Consider the following 18,988-nt stretch of genomic DNA (forward strand, 5'->3'; position numbering starts at 1 on the left):
CCGTTTGAAAGCTAAGCAATGTAAAACTAGACGCCATGTAAGTTCAGATCCGAGACGGTAAGACACACAGTAACACAAACTAACACTACCTTCAGAAGATTCAACGGGTTTTCCTGCATCTGAGGCTCAAGGTCTTACTGACAAGTTGTTTTTGAAATGTAGCACAAAGTTTCGATAAAGATATGTGTTGCAGTCCAAATCAGAAGAAAAACATCAACATCAAGAGGCTATCCTTTGTAGCTGCTGCTGGCAGGATCAGCTGGCCCGTGAATCCTTAGAATGTTTCACTGTGGATAGGATCGTGTGTGAGATGGTAAGTGTGCTGCTTCATACCAGCCATTTTATAAACCTTTTCAATTGGCTGTGAAAGTGCAGCTCAGTGTAGGCACAGAGTGCAGGTAGATGCACTCTGCACTGACAAGCATTCTCTATGCATTTTATAACCACAGGGGACATAGACACACTCTAAAACCTAATGCTCATCCTCCACTACTGCACAGGAGACATTCACATCAAACTTTGTATATCACTGACATGTTAAGAGAACAAAACACTTATTTCTTCTCTGATTGGGCTTCAGCTGGATTTACACTGGTCACTGTAGATAACAACATCATTGTTATTTGGTTTCCTGCCAAAACATTTGAATCTGTAAACTTTTAAAAATGTAAATTTAATCAAATGTGATGATTTTAAACCATTTTTAGAACCTAAAGAACATTTAATACCCTTGAGTGAAAGCATGTTAGAGCTGGGTGATATGTTTTAAATCAATCACAATATAGATATGGATATTTTTCCCATATTAATCTCTCTCTCAATAAAAGTAAACCACAGATACATTTATCAACAATTTAATGTGTAATGCAATGAACTGTGCTCCACTGTCTGACAAAAGCCCTTCGATAATTATTATAATCATATACATTATCTTTCCAATATTATTAAATATTTTATACTTAAATGTGATCACTGACAGCAATATGCTGATTTTAAACATCCAGGGTTTGGAAATCATCAGTGTTGTGGTCTGAAGTACTGTAGTGGGGCCAAACATACAGCTGACTACAATCAAATGGAGAAAAACTTGATCAAGACCACAGAACATTTGATTAAACATTAAAATATGTAGCTATAAATCTTGTGGGCTGATGATTAAATATAATGGGCATCAACTTAAAATGTAAGACATTTATGATAAAACAAATTAAGCTTTAAAGAAATGCCGTGCCCTGAAATTTTGCAAATCCAATTCAATACCTTTCAACTCCTAATCGAGACACAGCAGTAAGCTAATAGCGTAAACATAGCAGGGCATTAGGCTGCTAAAGAGACAGATATCTTTCTCATGAGCTGGAGGAGACTAAAACAAAGCTCAAAGGGGTAAATATGAGTGTCACATCTCTCTGATGTCAAGAAACATGGCAATAAATGAATGCTAACAATGCTCCATGTCTGCTGGATGTGTAAGATAACCAGATTGCTAGCATATTAGCAATAATAACTTTATACAGCGATAATATTGTGTTTAATGTGTGTAATTTATTTTGCTCGATGTGCTGACCCCAGGTGGCCAAATCTGAATGATAATAATGCAGCTCTAATGTACTGATGGCTGCTTTTCCCATTGGCCGTTTCAGTTTGAGGCCTGGTATCATTCATGCTGGCTCACTGTCACACTTTTATGGTTTACTGGGACACTTCAATAGAATGGAGCTATTGGCGTTATTAGTACTATCGTACTATTTTCTACTATGACAAGTCAAAATGGAAAAAAAAACTATTAAAATAGTGGCAAATTCTAAAAGTGGTTTCATAAATAAAACCACGTTATCAACCTTTTATTTTTACCAAAATTATTAATTATTGCAGAACCATTGCCACTCAGTGCTTTTATGACTTTCACAGGGTTTCTTAAGAAAAGTATTTCCCATCTTCCCTTCATAGAAATACCGCTAAGAGTTATTATTTGCAACTGTTGATTTTACTATGAAAAATGAAACACAATAATAACTGTATTTTGATTTCCATTTTATTTATGTTTGTCCATGTCACTGCAAAAATCATGTTTACAAAGAACGTATTGTCCCCTTTTACAGTAACTAACGTATCAACCAGTCTGATGTACTATAAATGTGGTATGACATACAATGATACCAGAAGCATTCAGCTCACTGTAGCCTACACTGCAATAGTATAACTGTGTTAGGGAATGTAACTCAGTCTGGGTGAAGTTCCACTAAAAATGTCCAAGATTTGTAAAGGGAGCTGATAGAAAAATATGTCTTTCTGCTTTCTCTATTTATAGTGATGCTGTTTATTATCATGGACATGGTCAATTAGGTGAGGACAGTGTAACATCTGGAACAAAGTGTACTTTTCTGAAGCAGCAACATAAACTCAATAAGAAACCATGTTTCTATTCATTTATTTTCATGCACATTTTTAAGTTTGTATTAGAAAAGCTGAATGGAAACAGTAAAAATCCGATGCAACTTCCTCAATTGTGCAAAAAAGTATTTACGCTTGCCTGAGGTGGTTTTCAGATTTGTCAAAACGGAGTTGCTGCTCTAAATTGGATATGGAAACGCCTTCGCAGAATACATTTTAACTACTAGAACATGCCTAATTGAACTAAATTAGTCAGCCAAGGCGCCTTGTTTTGTTTTTAAGTTAACAACCTCTACTTCCTTCAGTCCATTTACTAGCAGACCACAGTCAGCCTAGTTGAGTTGCTCTAAATGAGTTTATAGGAAACACGGCTTATTTGCATTTTTTTTGTGACATTTCAATTTGCTTGAAAATTGAATGGAAACACGGTTAGGGACGATTGAAACTCGCCACACCATCAAATTTGTTCTTAGCGATATAATGGGTGTATACACATTTGCTAAATATGGGAATAGCCAGCTTGTTCTCCTAAAAATGATCCTCCCATACAATAAAACTGCATTGTCAATTTTGGGGCAAATGTATTTTCTTCTGGAATTTGACGTATCAGAAAATGTTTCCACAAGTCCACATTGGGAGGAGAGAGGGGGGGATGGATGGGTCAAACAAACAAAAGAGGAGCCCACTGTTCGGTGTCCGCTGTGAATCCAAAAGTCAACGTTGACTTTTAACTTACATACGTAGTCCTGTAGCAAACACATTTATTAACTAGTTGTGTAACAAAATTACTTATTTCAATTTATTGCAGTTTTGTTGTATGAGATTGTAATTTGTAGGAGACAAGGTTGGAACAGCATGAACTCATGTTACTTTCTTCAAAGCAAAAAAAAATGCTTGAATTTCCTCTGCGTGTTATGATTATAAGGACTCGGTCCAGTAAGAAAACTAGAACTATTAAGGAAAGGGGTTAGGGAAACGACAAGTACAGACAAGAACTACAGAGCACCACTTGAGCACAAAAATGTGCAGTATCTCTACAGAGTGACACATTTAGGAGAGCAGAGGGTCAACTTTCAACATGTGTGTTGAAAGAAAAATCAAATGTGGCATGGCTGAGGACATTCAAAGAGGCACCTTTCATGATGGGTTTGCTCTTTATCTAAAGCTGAGTTTCTTAGGGCCATTTCTGCACTGGGATATGTTCTGATTCTCTTCGACGGCTTCAGAACTGAAGGGACACTGATCGGAATAGGTAGTCATGTGCAATATTTCCAAGTGTTACCCTGACTTAAATTTGATGTACAGGTAAAGATAGGACATTCACGCTATCATCAGAAGTGGGAAAACTCCAGCTAAATAAACCACACTTAGCATACAAACCTCTTAAACGGCAGAAAAGTGCTTTGGCACCGATTAAAACATGATGTGAAATGAGATATCTTACACATAAAACAGTTAAACCCACTAATTATGTAGCTGCTACCTCTATACCATGAACAAATTGTGAGGTCTGTGCAGAGAACAAGACCATGACAGTGCAGTTCAGTATAGCAGGAAGTCAAAACCAACATGAACTTTTGGACTCTGGATGGGATTTTTGCTAGATATACATTCTCTGAGGAGTTCAGAGCTTTAGGACCCACATCAAAATGAAACAAGGCATCAGTCATTAAAAGTTATAAAAATATATTGATAACATCTCATTGTTGGATGTAAAATAATATCCTTGATTAGGTTGTGGACAGCCAGAGTTCAGGTTAAAATAAAAAAAAAAGTGCATGACAATCATTTAATGTCTTGAGCGTCCTCCTTCAAAGGCATGATGTTCCATGTGAGCTGAAAAAGTTAAAGTGAATCATAGTGAGTATATACCCTTCTGTTAGCTATTCAAATGCCATACATGCAACACACAATTTGGAGCTTGACTACAGGAGGTTGTTTTTGAATGACCTGTGTACGTACACACATCCCTAGATTTCAACGTTAAAAGGTTTAATTTAAAATCATTCTGCAGTCCCATGCCTCTATCAACCAGTAAAGTTGTTGTTCACATTCACGTCTGTCCAGACTCATAATATAATATAATATAATATAATATAATATAATATAATATAATATAATATAATATAATATAATATAATATAATATAATATAATATAATATACAACTACCAGTCACCTTCTCATTCAATGGTTTTTATTTATTGTTTATTGTCTTCAACATTGTAGATTAATACTGAAGATATACTATAAAAGAACAAATATGGAAATAGTAGTCAAACGTACAAAAAAAACTTAACCGGTGTGCCTTGTCAAGAGTTAATTTGTGGAATTTCTTGCCTTCTTAATGCATTTGAGACCACCAAAGCAGAAGGAGACTACTTTGAAGAATTAAAAATATAAAACATATTCTGGTTAGTTTGACAGGTTTTTGTTTACTACATAATAATTTGTGTTCCATACTAGCTCAGATTTTTTTTAATTTGAATCTACAATGTTGAAAATAATAATAAAAAAAACATTGAATGAGAAGGTGTGTCCAAACTTTTGTCCGGTAGTGTAGGTAGTGAGGACTTTGAAGGAATTTAATAAAAAGGTATTAAGCGTATTTTTTGGGCAAAATATGGATGCTTCACACACATCTCCAATCAAGCAGCACGAAAGATCTATAAAGTCATAACAGGTACTCAAGATTAGTGTCTAATTCAGTATCTGACCAAATGTAAAATATGGTCACAATCTCCCAATCTGTTTGTGAGTTATGGCGTTTTAGAGTGTGAGCATAATTAGCTTAAGAATCCTTAAATTATGGCCAACAGAGGTCTTGGCCTTTGACCTCTGAAATCTAATAAATTCTTTCTTGAGTCCAAGTTTACCAAATTTGAAAAAATTCCCTCAGTGTTCCTGAGATATCGCCTTCACAAGCTTGGTACGGATGTAAGGTCACATTGACTCTGACCTTTGACCTAAAAAAATCTAATCAGGTCATCCTTGAGCCCAAGTACAGTTTGGGTCAATTTTAAAGAAATTCCCTCCAGGTGTTCCTGAAATATTGCGTTCACAAGAATGGGACGGACGTGAGATCACGGTGACCTTGACCTTTGACCACCAACATCTAATCAGTTCATCCATGAGTTCAAGTGGAGATTTGTGCCAAATTTGAAGAAATGCCCTTTAGGTATTTCTGAGATATTGGGTTCCGTACAGACAATCCAACAACATCATGCCTCACTGTATGGCTACCACCAGCACGGAAACATAAAAACATGTTTGTGAGGTCACAGTGGCCTATGGGGCGGCTGTGGTAGAGCGGTCGCCCCCATTGATCGGTGGTTCGATTCCAGACCAAGGCAGCCTACATGTCAAAGTATCCTTGGGCAAGATACTGAACCAAATGGCTCCCAATGCTGCGTGTGTGAATTATTCCCAATGGTGGCAGGTGTGCCCTGGTAGCCTGGGCCACCAGTATGAACGTGTGTGTGTGTGTGTGTGTGTGTGTGTGAACGGGTGAATGAGCAGTCAGCAGTGTAAAGCGCATTGGATAAAAGCGCTATATAAGTGGAGTCCATTTACCATTTACTTGATCTTTGACCTCCAAATGCAAACCAGTTCATCCAGTTGGACATTTGTGCCAGATACAATGAAATTACCTCCAGGTGATCCTAAGGTATTGCATTCACAAGAATGAGACGGACATTAGATCATCCTTGAGTCCAAGTGGACCTTTCGGCCCAATTTGGAGAAATTCCCTCCAGGTGTTATTGAGATATAACATTAACAAGAAAGGGAGGGATGGAAGGCTCTGGCCATATGGCTGTTCCCGGTGCAGAGGCATAAAAAGCATATACCCAACCCAAGATAATTTAAAAACAGGTATAATAATGCTACAATAACCTTCTCTGCTTATGTACCAGTTTAACCTAATTACATAAATTGTAGCTCATTATAACTTCGGGAACAAGTATTTAACATGTAGTGACATGAGTATCCTATGTGAATGCGCAGGTATGAAGGTATATGGAGCATTTGTCTTCAAAATCAATAAATCCCTCATTAGCTGACAGCCATGTACACTACTTAAATCATCCTCTGGCATTCTCTGGTTGGAACTACAACCTCAGACCAGTTTCTGTAAATCTTAAACTCATTCTCATTCCTAAATCCAAAAGTTACAATACTTGTAAGTTGAAAAAAATGGGCATACTTACACTTATAAAAAACAGCTTTAAAAGTTATGCATGGGAGGAGCTCATAGATTTTTCCCAAGATATTTGCTTCGTTAGCAAGAGATGCATCGCTATTCCAGACTTGTACAACATCTTCCCGATCCCGAACGCTAACACTGACACCAACGACCTCATCGTCTGCAAAAATAAAGGAGACAAAACAGATGGTAGGTACATACTCATCAAAGCTTAGGGGGGGGGGGAATTATTTTTCACTCTGAAAACATAAACTTATAGTATGAATTTAGCTCACCTGAGGCACAGTAATCTGCAAACTGCTCCCCAATAGTAGCAAGTAACAACTCTTTCCAAACTGCAGACTGAAGCAAAAAAACCCACAAAGAATTAAATTAATAATTCAGGAATATACATATTATTATGTGGAAAGTAGTTAAACAGAGCATTAAACCCACAGTGCTTTCTTTTGGTATTTTCATCTTCCATACTCCTCCTTTTGCATTGCTTTCTTCTTCCCTGTTGGTGTACAAAAAAAATGTTAAAAATTGATATGCAACACTGAAAATGAATTTAGACAGAGATAACTGTTGCATATGGTAAAAAGTTCTCAAAATACAAAAAAGTTTATCAGAGTAGGTAATAAAACCTGTTAATGTAACAAAAAGCTAACCTTTAGTACATGCACTACCACTTATCATTTAATGCGTCTTCCTGATGATCCTCCCTAATAATAATGATAACCAATAACCACAATGATTCCAAAATAAAACAAAAATCTAAAAATGTAAGCTTATATGACACACATAAATACATATTTTAAAGTTGAGAGTGTGATCTTTTATAATTTTTACATTAGCAACCCTAGCTTCTATGTCACGCATAACATTTTATCAAGTTATTATATTACATGACAGCCAGAATTTGCCCTTAGTTCATGCTGGTGTTAAGGAATATAATGATAATACTTATAATAATAATAATAATAATAGACTCACCACAGTGGCCTCCGCTCCCCACGCATTAAGTGATAGCTACATCTCAAAGGCAGAGCTGTGGCAGGAGGGATATTGTTGTATACGCTCCAGAACATCTGCAGACAGAGAAAAACATGTTGAAAAGAGTTGTTTTCTTTTCTTATTATTTTTGTAATGGCAGGCTTTCTTTGAACCATATACTCCACCATCATTTCTTTCAGATGAAAAACTGTGAGGAGCTTTGGATTTTAGCTTTAATATCCTAATCAGTACAATGAACATGATAAGATTAGAATTTGACTTGTGTGTCTCAGCTTATTCAAACTGAAACTACAAGCCAGTTTCACTTCTGTGCCACCGGAGCATCACATCAAAAGGCAGTAATGCAACTTGCCATAATATGTTGAACAGAAACTTTAGACCTTTGCTCAAAACAAAGTTAGATAGCTGAACTTCAGTAGAAAATCTGATGTAACATGGTGTCAGTAAACTGTGTTCTTTAAGTTCATGTTTCAGGAGAAAATGGTTTCATTGTTTCCCACCACTGGTGCCTGCTGTAGCTTTAAGTGAAAATCAACGGCTTATTCCCCTGAATCAAGGAAGCTCTTCTCAAGAAAATTTGACTCTTTGCTAAATCATGCACTTGATCTCTTGGTTCTTAAGATGATGAAGCTCTTTAAGCTGACACGCCTTTACCTGAACGCTTTGCACGGTGTAGATCTTCTTCAGATTGGATTCACATTCTGCAGCCGTCGTGCCCGGTAATGACCTAAAAGGTCAAGGGAGAACTGTTTTAGTCCACAGTAATGATACACTGATGGAGCAAGCAGAGAAACAAGCTTCCTATGCTGCTTAATGACTGCTGACCAGCTTTCGAACAGTGTTTTTTTTCTCTATTTTTTTCTTTTCTAAGTTTCAGAACAAATCAGATCATCTTCATAGAGCCTATTGCCATGCATGGTGCATACAGCAATAAATAAACCAATAACAGCTTTTACAGGATCATATTTCCTATTCCAATCTATTTTTTTGATAAAACAGCCCCAACAACAGTTTAAAACGTACTGAAACTTGACGGACACCGAGCTATCTTAATAAGGGCTGAAACCAACAATTAGTTTTATAATTATTCACACTGTTGACTAATTCTTCTATTTACTATTTGATTGTTAAAACAGTGAAAATGCCTTCACAGGTTCTGAGAGCCTACTGTGACATCCTCAATTTGACAGACTAACTGTTCAAAAGCCAAATATGTTTTGTTTAAAATAACATGAAGTACAGAAAAGCAGCTCTTTACACTTGAGAAGTAACTGATCAACTTAGCCTATATAACTGACTATGATTGTTTCAGAATTCTTTAGTCCTTTGATATGTTTTAGGAAATATATATCTTTTTATGTTTCATTTCTTTCAAGTCAACATGTTGAGAAAACACATACATTTATGTGTTTTATGTATTTATACATAAAAAAAACCTACTTATAATAACATTATAATAATGTTAATATAAGTCAATAGACTATGTCATATATCTATTTGTAAATATCTTTATTTACTTAAGAATTGCATTTGTATTATATTGCTGTATATTTAGTGGAGCATGCTTTTTTTTTTATACTTTTCATTTAAATAATTACTTTCTATTCTATTCTTATACAGCAGCAACTGTAAGAAAGCAAATTCCACCCAGGGAGCAATAAAGTATTTCTGATTCTGATAATAAAACTTTATTTATATAGAATAAGGGCTGGTGATATGGCCAAAATCCAAATATTTCATATTCTGATAATGATATATCACAATATAGCATGCTTTTATTTTGGGGGGTACTTAAAAATAGTTAATATAAAAATAATCACATGAGAAAGCCTATTTTTCTGTATACTCCATACATGTTAAGAATTGTAGAATGGTAGAATTAACCACACAGTACCCTAGTGTAATTTGCTAAATTTTTGATCCCAGGTGCAAAGACTAGAACGTAAAGTGTGACACAGATGATGTAAATTTTGCACTTTGGCATGTGATGGAAACCAAATTGAAAAGCATGTACAATATATATTTTTTATATAATATTGACAATATATATCGTCATATTGCCCAGCCCTATACAACATTTCTTAACAATGCTTTAGAAAAGGGAATACAATTAGAAGTAGGGGTGCACCGATAGATCGGCCGATTCTTTTACGTCAAACCGATCTTATCTAGCGATCTATCTCCGCAAAGGTCTGAAAGTGCGTCTGCACGTACGCGTACTTCCGCATGACTGTGTTGTATGTATGTTATACTATAACGAAACCAAAAACTCAGGACACTTCATGTATGGTTGCAGTTCTTTTGTTAGTTTGTCCTGTAAATTGTTGCTATTTATTTTACGTTCAATATTTTATTAACTACCTCAGACATTGTGATTTCCTTTATCTGTTAAAGAAAAATACTGCTGTGTTATTGTTTCTCAATAAAATAAGATTCAAACATTGACGGTGTATGCTGTGAGAAAAAATCGGTATCGGCCAAAATCGGTAGGTCATGCTTTTTAAAAATCAGTGATCAGCCAGAAAATTGCAATCGGTGCACCCCTAATTAGAAGAGGCAGTTAAAAAGACAACCAGGCCAAAGGACATCAGAGGGTAATAAGTAAATACAATAAGAAGAACAAGATAAAATCAATTGGAATAAAACCAGTATAAATAAATACTAATAGCGTATCAAACATTTCCAAAAGCTTTCACTGTGAGACAAGTTTTTTTAAACAGTTCAGCAGGCAGAGGGTTCATAAAAGATGACATAAAAGATGACGTATCAGTGACATCCAAACTTTAGAAACCTTTGCACCAAAGGCGGAAGGTACAACAATAAACAATGCAACATCCCCATTACCTCATAAAAGAGAAGCAGTATGGATATACTTTTCACCAAGGGCTCTTATTTTGATGAGAAAGTATCCATAACCTAACAATGTATTTCAGAGTCGCGCATTAGTCTACAGTAGCCTAGATATGGCTAATGGAAAAGGTGAAGCCTGCTACTTTTCAGACCATAACCCCTTTGGGCTCCCTGCTGGGGAAAAAGCTTAAGTGAAATAAATGTTAAATCCCAAAACATAACAAGGTTAAAATATCTACCGTGTTACACAAGAGTCACTGTCTTCGCCAACAACATTGCGGTAACTTTCTAACGGTGCTGTAAACAGAAGAAGGTCCTGTTAAACACTCTCCCGCTATATTTGCTCCCGGAGGCCTGTGGAAAGCTGTGGCCTTGACTAGTTGTTGTTGTTGTTGTTTTTTACCCCAATTACTCCTGCTTGTCCCGGGCTATAAACTCACAGACAACACGGAAGAGCGGAAAAAATGTTACCTGTCCAGCCAAAACGTCCAAGGTGAGTGCAGAGGCAGCGTTGTCGTCTCGTCTTCTCGGTGTTTCTTTGTGATATTTTCCAACTCTTTCTCGTCGATGTCAATGTTGTTTTCAGAGGAAACTGTGTGGCCGCTCAGGGCGCCTCTGTCCATATGTAGGTCTGTCTGTCCCGCAGGAACCGCCATTTCAGCAGACACAAAGCTAACCGTTTTATATCTCCCGTATCAATCTCCTTAATAAAAGCACCCGGTTTGGCTTTATCTTCAGATACCGAGACACTACCGCTTTCCGCCTACCGACTGGTGACGTCTCTGCGTCACTGGGCAGAAACGTCGCAGTTGGTCCATCACAGAGAGCAGGAAAAGAAAAGTGAGGGCTCACTCTGTGTGTTTTCGGGTAGCTGACCTTAACTCTATGGAGTCTTGGGCTACTTTGTCCATTATTTAATCCTTTTCATCCTGCCTGTATACACCACTTAAAAAATGTTTTAATGCCATGTTGGTATTTTTTTTTTCAGCACAACCTCACCTATATGACCTATTAATAATTGATTTTTCATTCAGACTTACTGGATCAACATTTTGAACCAAAAAGAAACAAAGAAAAACCAACATAAATGTGATCTTGTGATTGTGTGTGATCCTGTCATCACACTCTGGTTTTTATTCTAGTGTGACTCTATTTTATTTGTGTCTTGTGTGTTTCGCGTAACAATTTTGGTCATTTTGTGTCTTTTTGTGTCTTTTTTGTGTATTTTTGGTGTCTTTTTTGGTCATTTTGTGTCTTTTGTTGTGTTTTTTGTTTTATATTTTGTGTCTTTTTTTTTATCATTTTGTGTCTTTTTTAGTCACGTTGTATCTTTTTTTGGGTCATTTTGTGTCTTTTTGGTCATTTTGTGTCTTTTTTTAGTAATTTTGTCTTTTTTTTCATCGTTTTTTGTCTTTTTGGTCATTTTGTGTCTTTTTTAGACCTTTAGTTCAACATAAAATGTGATTTTGAATCTTTTTTCACTTTCAAAACACTATCATGCTCAATAAAGAATTTAAAATATTGCAAATGTGAACAAGGGTTGCAAATATGCCATATAAGAGGGTTACATCCAGTTCTATCATTTTATACAAAATATATTTGACCTTATCTCCAGTTTTACATGGTATATCATCATCAAACTGAAATTGGCCACATGGAGTTTCAAGCCAGAACTTTAGAGGTAAATTTACAGTAGGGCTCCACGCTGCTTTGTTTTCTAGTCTGGATGTGATGAAGAAGTCATGCTTTGGCACTTTTGGCACAGAGGGTTAATCTGAAATAGTAAAAGTGTATTTAGAATATGTTAACAAAGTTAAACCATGTAATTAAAGGGATTAAATATATATATATATATATATATATATATATATATATTGTATTTATGAGAAAGCTGAAGTAAACAGTAATGTTTTCAGCCCTGCTTTAAATGAGCTGACAGTTTGAGCAGACCTCAGGTATTCAGAGAGCTTGTTCCACAGGTTAGGAGCAGAGAACCTAAATGCAGCTTCACCTTGCTTGGTTTTGGTCCTGGGAACATGAGTAAACCTGTCCCAGATGACCTCAGGGATCTGGATGCTTCATTGCAAAAAAGTAACTCTGAGATATATCTGGTACCAGAGACCTTTCAGTGTTTTGTGAACAAGTCGAGGATTCTTCAATCTATCTTTGACAGAGAGGAAGCCAATGCAATGATTTAAGGACAGGTGTTATATGGTTTTCCCGGTGTTAATAAGGATGCTGCCTGACCTGTGAAGATACCATTACATTAATATAATCTACCAAAAATGAACATATGAACAAGATTTTCTGCATCTTGTTTGACAAGAAATCCCTTGGTTGTTGCTATGTTTTGAGGTGGTAATAGACTGATTTAGTAACATTCTTTATGTGTTTGTTGAAATTCAGGTCTGAGTTCTTAACTACACTAAGATTTCTGGCATGATTTGGAGTTTTGAGTGTCATGGCACACTACTAATCAGACAACTATGTATATACAGAAGCAGTAACAATTTGACCTGTAGTAGGTGTATATTAGAGCTTGAGCAATTAATTAGCCAAGCAGTGATATCAGCTGATACTAGCTTATCACAGATATGTCTGCATTGGCATATAAGTAAGAAGATGTAGAAGATATATAATGCCATACTATAATATGTCCAACCAGAGAGGCAAGTAGGGCTAGGTGATATGACGATATATATAACCAAAATAATTTTTTAAAAAGTCTACCATTTCATATTTTTCTCTATCGTTCTATAGCAATGGAGAAAAAGCAGCAGCTGAACTGCTTCATTTGGACATTGCATGTGAAAGCAAAGCTGGAGCGAACCATTTAGGTGCATTTAAACTGTTTTTTGTTTTTTTCGATTACCAGAAAACGTGCTGTATCATGATATATCCATACCAAGATATGAAATAACCTATATCAGTCCTATACCCAGTCCTATAGGGGAGTTTATGTTTTACCTGTAAAGTCTCTTCATAATTTCTATATTAGCATCAGCCTCAAATTTCCACTATTTGTCAGGCTATACTTCATTTACATATTATTTTTTGTCATTATATTTATATATATATTATTTCTTGATGTTATTTCAATATTGAATGTTATTTTGTTTTGTCATCATGTGTGTCTTGACCAGGGGTAGACTGTCTTTACAGACTGCTCTCCACCATATCATAAGGTCTTCTACATGCTAAGAATTTATTATTGCATTCAGCCCCAAAATATATGTATATATTATTATTTTTCTTTATTTAGAGTTATAATTTAATATTTTAGCAAGGCTACAACACTTGACCACTGAGTATACAGTGCCCTCCTCATATGAGGACTGCTTCTTCCTTAAAGTGTACAGTCCAGAGTTGCACTGAGAATTAAATAAGCATGTCTTATCTCAAATCCAGGAAAGAGTGATCCCCACATGTGCAGATCAGGGAATGCCCCCCTCCCTTTTCCAATTGAGTGAGGCAACTTCTTCTTACACTATCTTCAGTCTTGTTTTAGGGCACTTTAGTGAAAGTACCCTGCAAGCTTCGACAAAACTGTTTGGGTGTTGACGCACTAAAGCACTAAAACAAGAAAGATCTGTGGTTTTATTGCTCAAGAAATCCAAATTGCAAGATCCTTACTGTTACCATAACTGACCTAAACCCGTTTCTAAACTTAACCTAATTATGTTTTCACCAGTAGAACATTAACATATTATTGCCTCTTTAACCATCATGATTTTACACCATAAAACATCCTTCCTTTATTGTTATTCTGGACTTGGATGTAGTGGGATCAGGCTCCAGTGTGGTCATACGGTCAGATATGAAAACCTGGCCAAGCTTTGAATATAAAGTGTTACAAAGCATCAGCCTTGGGCTGACTAGTGTGGGTTCTTTTCAGACTTGAACAAGGCCAACATGTGTCTGTAAGACAGCAGTGAGGGCTGTTACGCCTGACTCTTAATGTGCTCATGATGCTCCTTGGAGCTGGCTGCAGGGGGTGCTGGTGAATCACTACAGCAGCAGGTGCAGCCTCGTCACATGATGGCAACTGTAGTCCAAAGTACACAAGTTCTGCTGAGAGCAACATTTTATATTAAGACACATTTAACACAGTAATGGGTTGTCCCTATTCTGTAAAGTCATATGTGGTGAGGCAGTGCTTTTCAGGAAATAATTTATTTTCCCTGAGTGCTTTTATTTTCTGAATGTAAATGGTCTCTTATCTGTTTTCATGCTGCCTGACAAATGCTCTGCTCTCTAAATATAATGTTCTTTGTCAGACGCACTTCTCTGCCCATTTCTCTTTCTAGATTCACTGCTGTATTATGCAACTATTTACCTTATTTGAACCCACACTGTTAGCTCTAACTGTGTCATCATTCAGCCTCTCACAGTATGATACATTTCATTCTAAATTGTAGCTATGAGTGTTGACCACAGAAATATCTATTGACATCCGTCACTAAAACATTTCCTGTAGCCTTTTAGGTTGACTTACAGCAAAACATGACCAGATAACTGCTGACAAACATGATTGTAATATACTTTAAATAGGTGATGTATCTTATAACTATTACTATTGACAATTAAGTACATTCAAAACATTAGGACAAAGCAGTTAGTAGTTTAGTAGTGTGGATAGTATTTGTGATGAATCAGTGTTTTGTATAGGTTGATTTATTTTATATAGGTGTGTAATCTTATTCTTCTGTGAAGTCATAAAAAACACATAAACATGAATTACAGTTACACAATGACCGATGTCTTGATGCATCCTGTATGAAAGATTGTTTCTTATCATATAAAAACTTTATCCTCATTTTTGTCTTTCAATATACTACTTGATTTTTTCCTAGACAATTAAGACTACCAATTGACAATAATGAACAATTAAGTGCATTTGACTCTAATAATACCCCTATAACTAGGCTATGATGTGATTAATAGCAATCTTATAATTATATAAATATTCCAAAAGTTATTTTTCATAGCCTGCACATTAAATATTGTGCAATATCAGAGGACATCTCGGTCAATCTGTCAACATGAGCATGTCATCAGTGCATGGAGACAGACTTCCTACAGATAGCAATAGACAAGGACCGGCAGCAGAGACTCCTGGCTGATCCCAGGCCTGCTCTCTACATGCAAGCGGACGTGCGTCGCATTGACTAGACGCTGCTGCTGCTGCTGCTGTGTGAGATCCAGGGGATACTGTCGCTCCCACTTTCTGCGAGCCTCCCTTCTCTGCTCTGATTCTACAAACATGTTTGCTTTTGCAGGCTATATATAACTCGTATTTTAGCTGCCGTCGATGAGGCTGTGGATGCGTAATTGCGCCATGCTGCCGCACAACACTGTCTGCTGTTTTATTCCTCAAGACGAACGGGAGACCTCCGCCATGCAGGGTGGAAATTGAGATGTGTTTTCTGAGCCGCTTGTCTGCTGCACGGATGCGTTCCGAGATGGTGTATGAAGCTAAAGCGTGCTGGCTGGATTCAGCAGAGACTGGAACATCAGACAGGGATGCTTTTTGTACCGGACACTTGTGAGATGAAGGACAAGAAGAAAAAAAAGAAATATTAGATGCTTTTTCTTTGTTTTGTGGTGGGGATCACAGCACATCGGGATGGATGTTGAACGGATGAGTGGAATTTATTCCTGAGTGGGGTTTTTCTGTTCAAGGGGTGGCGGACCGTGTTGATTTTTCCCTTCAGCTTTGGCAGGATACTACCGCTCGTCGATGAATTGATGTGGGAATACGCGCTACCTCGGCTGCATAGATGGCAAACACAAGTGAGTTTGGGGAGGGCAGCCCGTCCTTTCAGAACTACGCGTCCGCGGCCTCTGCGGTCAAGCTGGCCTCCCTGGGTCTGATCATGGGCATCAGCCTGCTGGGTAACGCGGTGCTGTCTCTGCTGCTGCTGAAGGACAGCTCGCTGCACAAGGCTCCGTACTATTTCCTTCTGGACCTGTGCCTGGCGGACGTGGTGCGCTCCGCCGTCTGTTTCCCCTTCGTGATGGCATCGATCAGCGGCGGCTCCGCCTGGCCGTACAGCGCGCTCAGCTGCAAGATCGTCGCCTTCATGTCGGTGCTCTTCTGCTTCCACGTCGCCTTCCTGCTCTTCTGCGTCAGCGTCACCCGCTACATGGCGATCGCCCACCACCGCTTCTACTACAAGCGGATGAATTTGTGTACGTGCGTGGCGGTGATCTGCATGGTGTGGACCCTTTCCGTGGCCATGGCGTTCCCTCCGGTGTTCGACGTGGGCACCTACAAATTCATCCGTGAGGAGGAGCAGTGCATCTTCGAGCACCGCTACGTGAAGGCGAACGACACCCTGGGCTTCATGCTGATGCTGGCCGTCATCGTGGGGACGACACATGTGATTTATATAAAGATGCTGTGCTTCGTGTACGATCACCGCAAGATGAAGCCGGCTCAGCTGGTTCCCGCGATCAGCCAGAACTGGACCTTCCACGGCCCCGGAGCCACCGGGCAGGCCGCCGCCAACTGGATCGCCGGCTTCGGCCGCGGACCCACTCCGCCGACGCTGGTGGGGATCCGGCAAGCCTCGCACCCCGGGAACCGGAGGCTGCTGGTGCTGGATGAGTTTAAGATGGAGAAACGCATCGGGAAGATGTACTACATGATCACACTGACCTTCCTCATCCTGTGGGCGCCGTATATAAGCGCCTGCTACGTGAGAATATTTGTGCGCGGAGCCCCGGTGCCGCAGCTCTACCTGAGCGCTGCGGTGTGGATGAGCTTCGCCCAGGCGGGAGCGAACCCCATCATCAGCTTCCTGTTCAACAAGGAGCTCCGGGTGCGCCTCCGAGCCTGTTTCCCCTGCTGCCTGGGGACTCAGACACCCATGGAGCCATACTGTGTCATCTGAGGGACCCCATAAATACTGCCAAAGACACATTACATCTTGTTTCAGAATGTACGCAGACTGCTCCTCAAAATGTGTTTGTACACACACATACAGAGGTGTTGATTAGGGTGGACCCACTTCACCTCAGTTTATCCACATTTTAAAGATTTTTTCCCAGTATTTTAATCCGAGAAAAACTTGAATATGATGTAAAGTCTTGCTATATTTTGCTCACGGTATCAGAGTGATTAAATCTATGAGGCATATTTAAGGACTTAATCTAAATGTGAGCTCTAATTAAAACTAATCACCTTTACTACCTTTTATTTGACCCCTCTGCATGCTCATAGGTGACATTCACTCCAAATATAGGGTATAGCCCCTATGACAGTAATGCATCATGTTATGTCCTACCATTTTGTTACGCCCTATATTCAGTATATCAACCTCTTTGGTCCACCACAATGAATGTCACTTTGGCTATTTGTTTGTATACTTTGAAATTATTTCCCAGCACCCATCAGAGGTTGTTTGCCTTCTGCAGAACGATGACTGAAACACAACAGAACTATTTTATCAGCTGATTAAAGAGTCAGTCTCCCTGTGACACGCCTGGTTTCTAGTCGTTTGGATACCACAAATGAGATAGACGTCTCAGTATATTTTTAATGAGGACAGTGTCACAGTTGTAAATACTGTAAAGCCCCCTTTTCCCTCGTTCCTTCTGCTTTTTTAACCAGATATGTTGTATATTTCATAATCCATTGGGATTTTTTGTGTTGAAAAGGTATTAAAACTCACTTTAAAGGTATTTTGCAAATTCTTGTTCTTCTTCATGGGTCAGTTGTGTTGAGAAACGGGTTCATTCCCTTCTGGATATCATTCTTTTTCTACAGATATGGACATGAAAATGTTAACACTTTGGTGCTTTGGAAAAGATGTTTGCATTGTTTGTATTTCTTAGCAAATAAATAAGAAATGGATGATAAGTTGTTTGGGTTCAATGATTTGCTTTAAACTAGATGTTTTTACTTGATAGCATGCTCACCAGCATTCTGCCTTCTGGTTAGTGTTTTCTCATGTTTCCTGTTTCCTCCTGGTCCTGAGAACAGGTGTGAGATTGTTGCACTTGGTGATGAATTATTATTATTATTATTATTTAAGATTTCTCAGTTGAGTAAGTGAGTTACATATTTGAGCAAAGTGTCCGCTAAGTCAATACAGACTGTCGATTTTGGCTTTGTTAATGCATACAGCATATATGTTGGTAATACAGACACTGAGACCCTTAAGGACAAATATAACCAATATAACCCATGAAAATCACAACTTTTCAATCCCACTGCCATGAAAACATACATGCATTCTATAGTATCAGGCTTTGAATGAAAGCCCTGGCTTCAAATTTGTAGTTTTACTGGGGTTTTTTGTAAGTTTTTTTACCTGTTTCAGCCATTTTCTCAGGTTTGGCCTATGGGTCAAATACATACAATACTATTTCCCTTGTTTCCCCTGGGGTTACTGCTGCTATATTATGGAGCACTACAGTGTTTGATGCAATGCATAAAAATCAGTGTTTTTGCTAATCACTGACATATCCCACACTGTGAAAAAACTGTCCCCAGCATATAGTTAATGTGAAATAATTTAATGATTGTGTATTTTTCATGAAA

The 18,988-nt window shown here is 38.0% G+C and overlaps 2 protein-coding genes across 2 annotated transcripts; one reads left to right on the forward strand and one right to left on the reverse strand.

The window, feature by feature from the left end:
• Window positions 1-2,014: 2,014 nt before the first annotated feature.
• Window positions 2,015-11,359, reverse strand: LOC131968771 (eukaryotic translation initiation factor 4E type 3-like). Its single transcript, XM_059329780.1, has 7 exons — window positions 10,912-11,359; window positions 8,245-8,317; window positions 7,570-7,664; window positions 7,030-7,090; window positions 6,870-6,936; window positions 6,599-6,754; window positions 2,015-4,227 (listed from the first exon to the last, which is right to left on the reverse strand). Exons 1-7 carry the CDS (start codon window positions 11,094-11,096, stop codon window positions 4,181-4,183), a joined length of 684 nt encoding a protein of 227 aa, XP_059185763.1. The 5' UTR covers window positions 11,097-11,359; the 3' UTR covers window positions 2,015-4,180.
• A 4,201-nt stretch (window positions 11,360-15,560) lies between these two features.
• gpr27 (G protein-coupled receptor 27) lies at window positions 15,561-18,297 on the forward strand. Its single transcript, XM_059327958.1, has one exon. It carries the CDS (start codon window positions 16,221-16,223, stop codon window positions 17,334-17,336), a length of 1,116 nt encoding a protein of 371 aa, XP_059183941.1. The 5' UTR covers window positions 15,561-16,220; the 3' UTR covers window positions 17,337-18,297.
• The last annotated feature ends 691 nt before the right edge of the window (window positions 18,298-18,988 follow it).

Source organism: Centropristis striata, chromosome 3 (genome assembly GCF_030273125.1).
Source record: "Centropristis striata isolate RG_2023a ecotype Rhode Island chromosome 3, C.striata_1.0, whole genome shotgun sequence".
NCBI lineage: Eukaryota > Metazoa > Chordata > Actinopteri > Perciformes > Serranidae > Centropristis > Centropristis striata.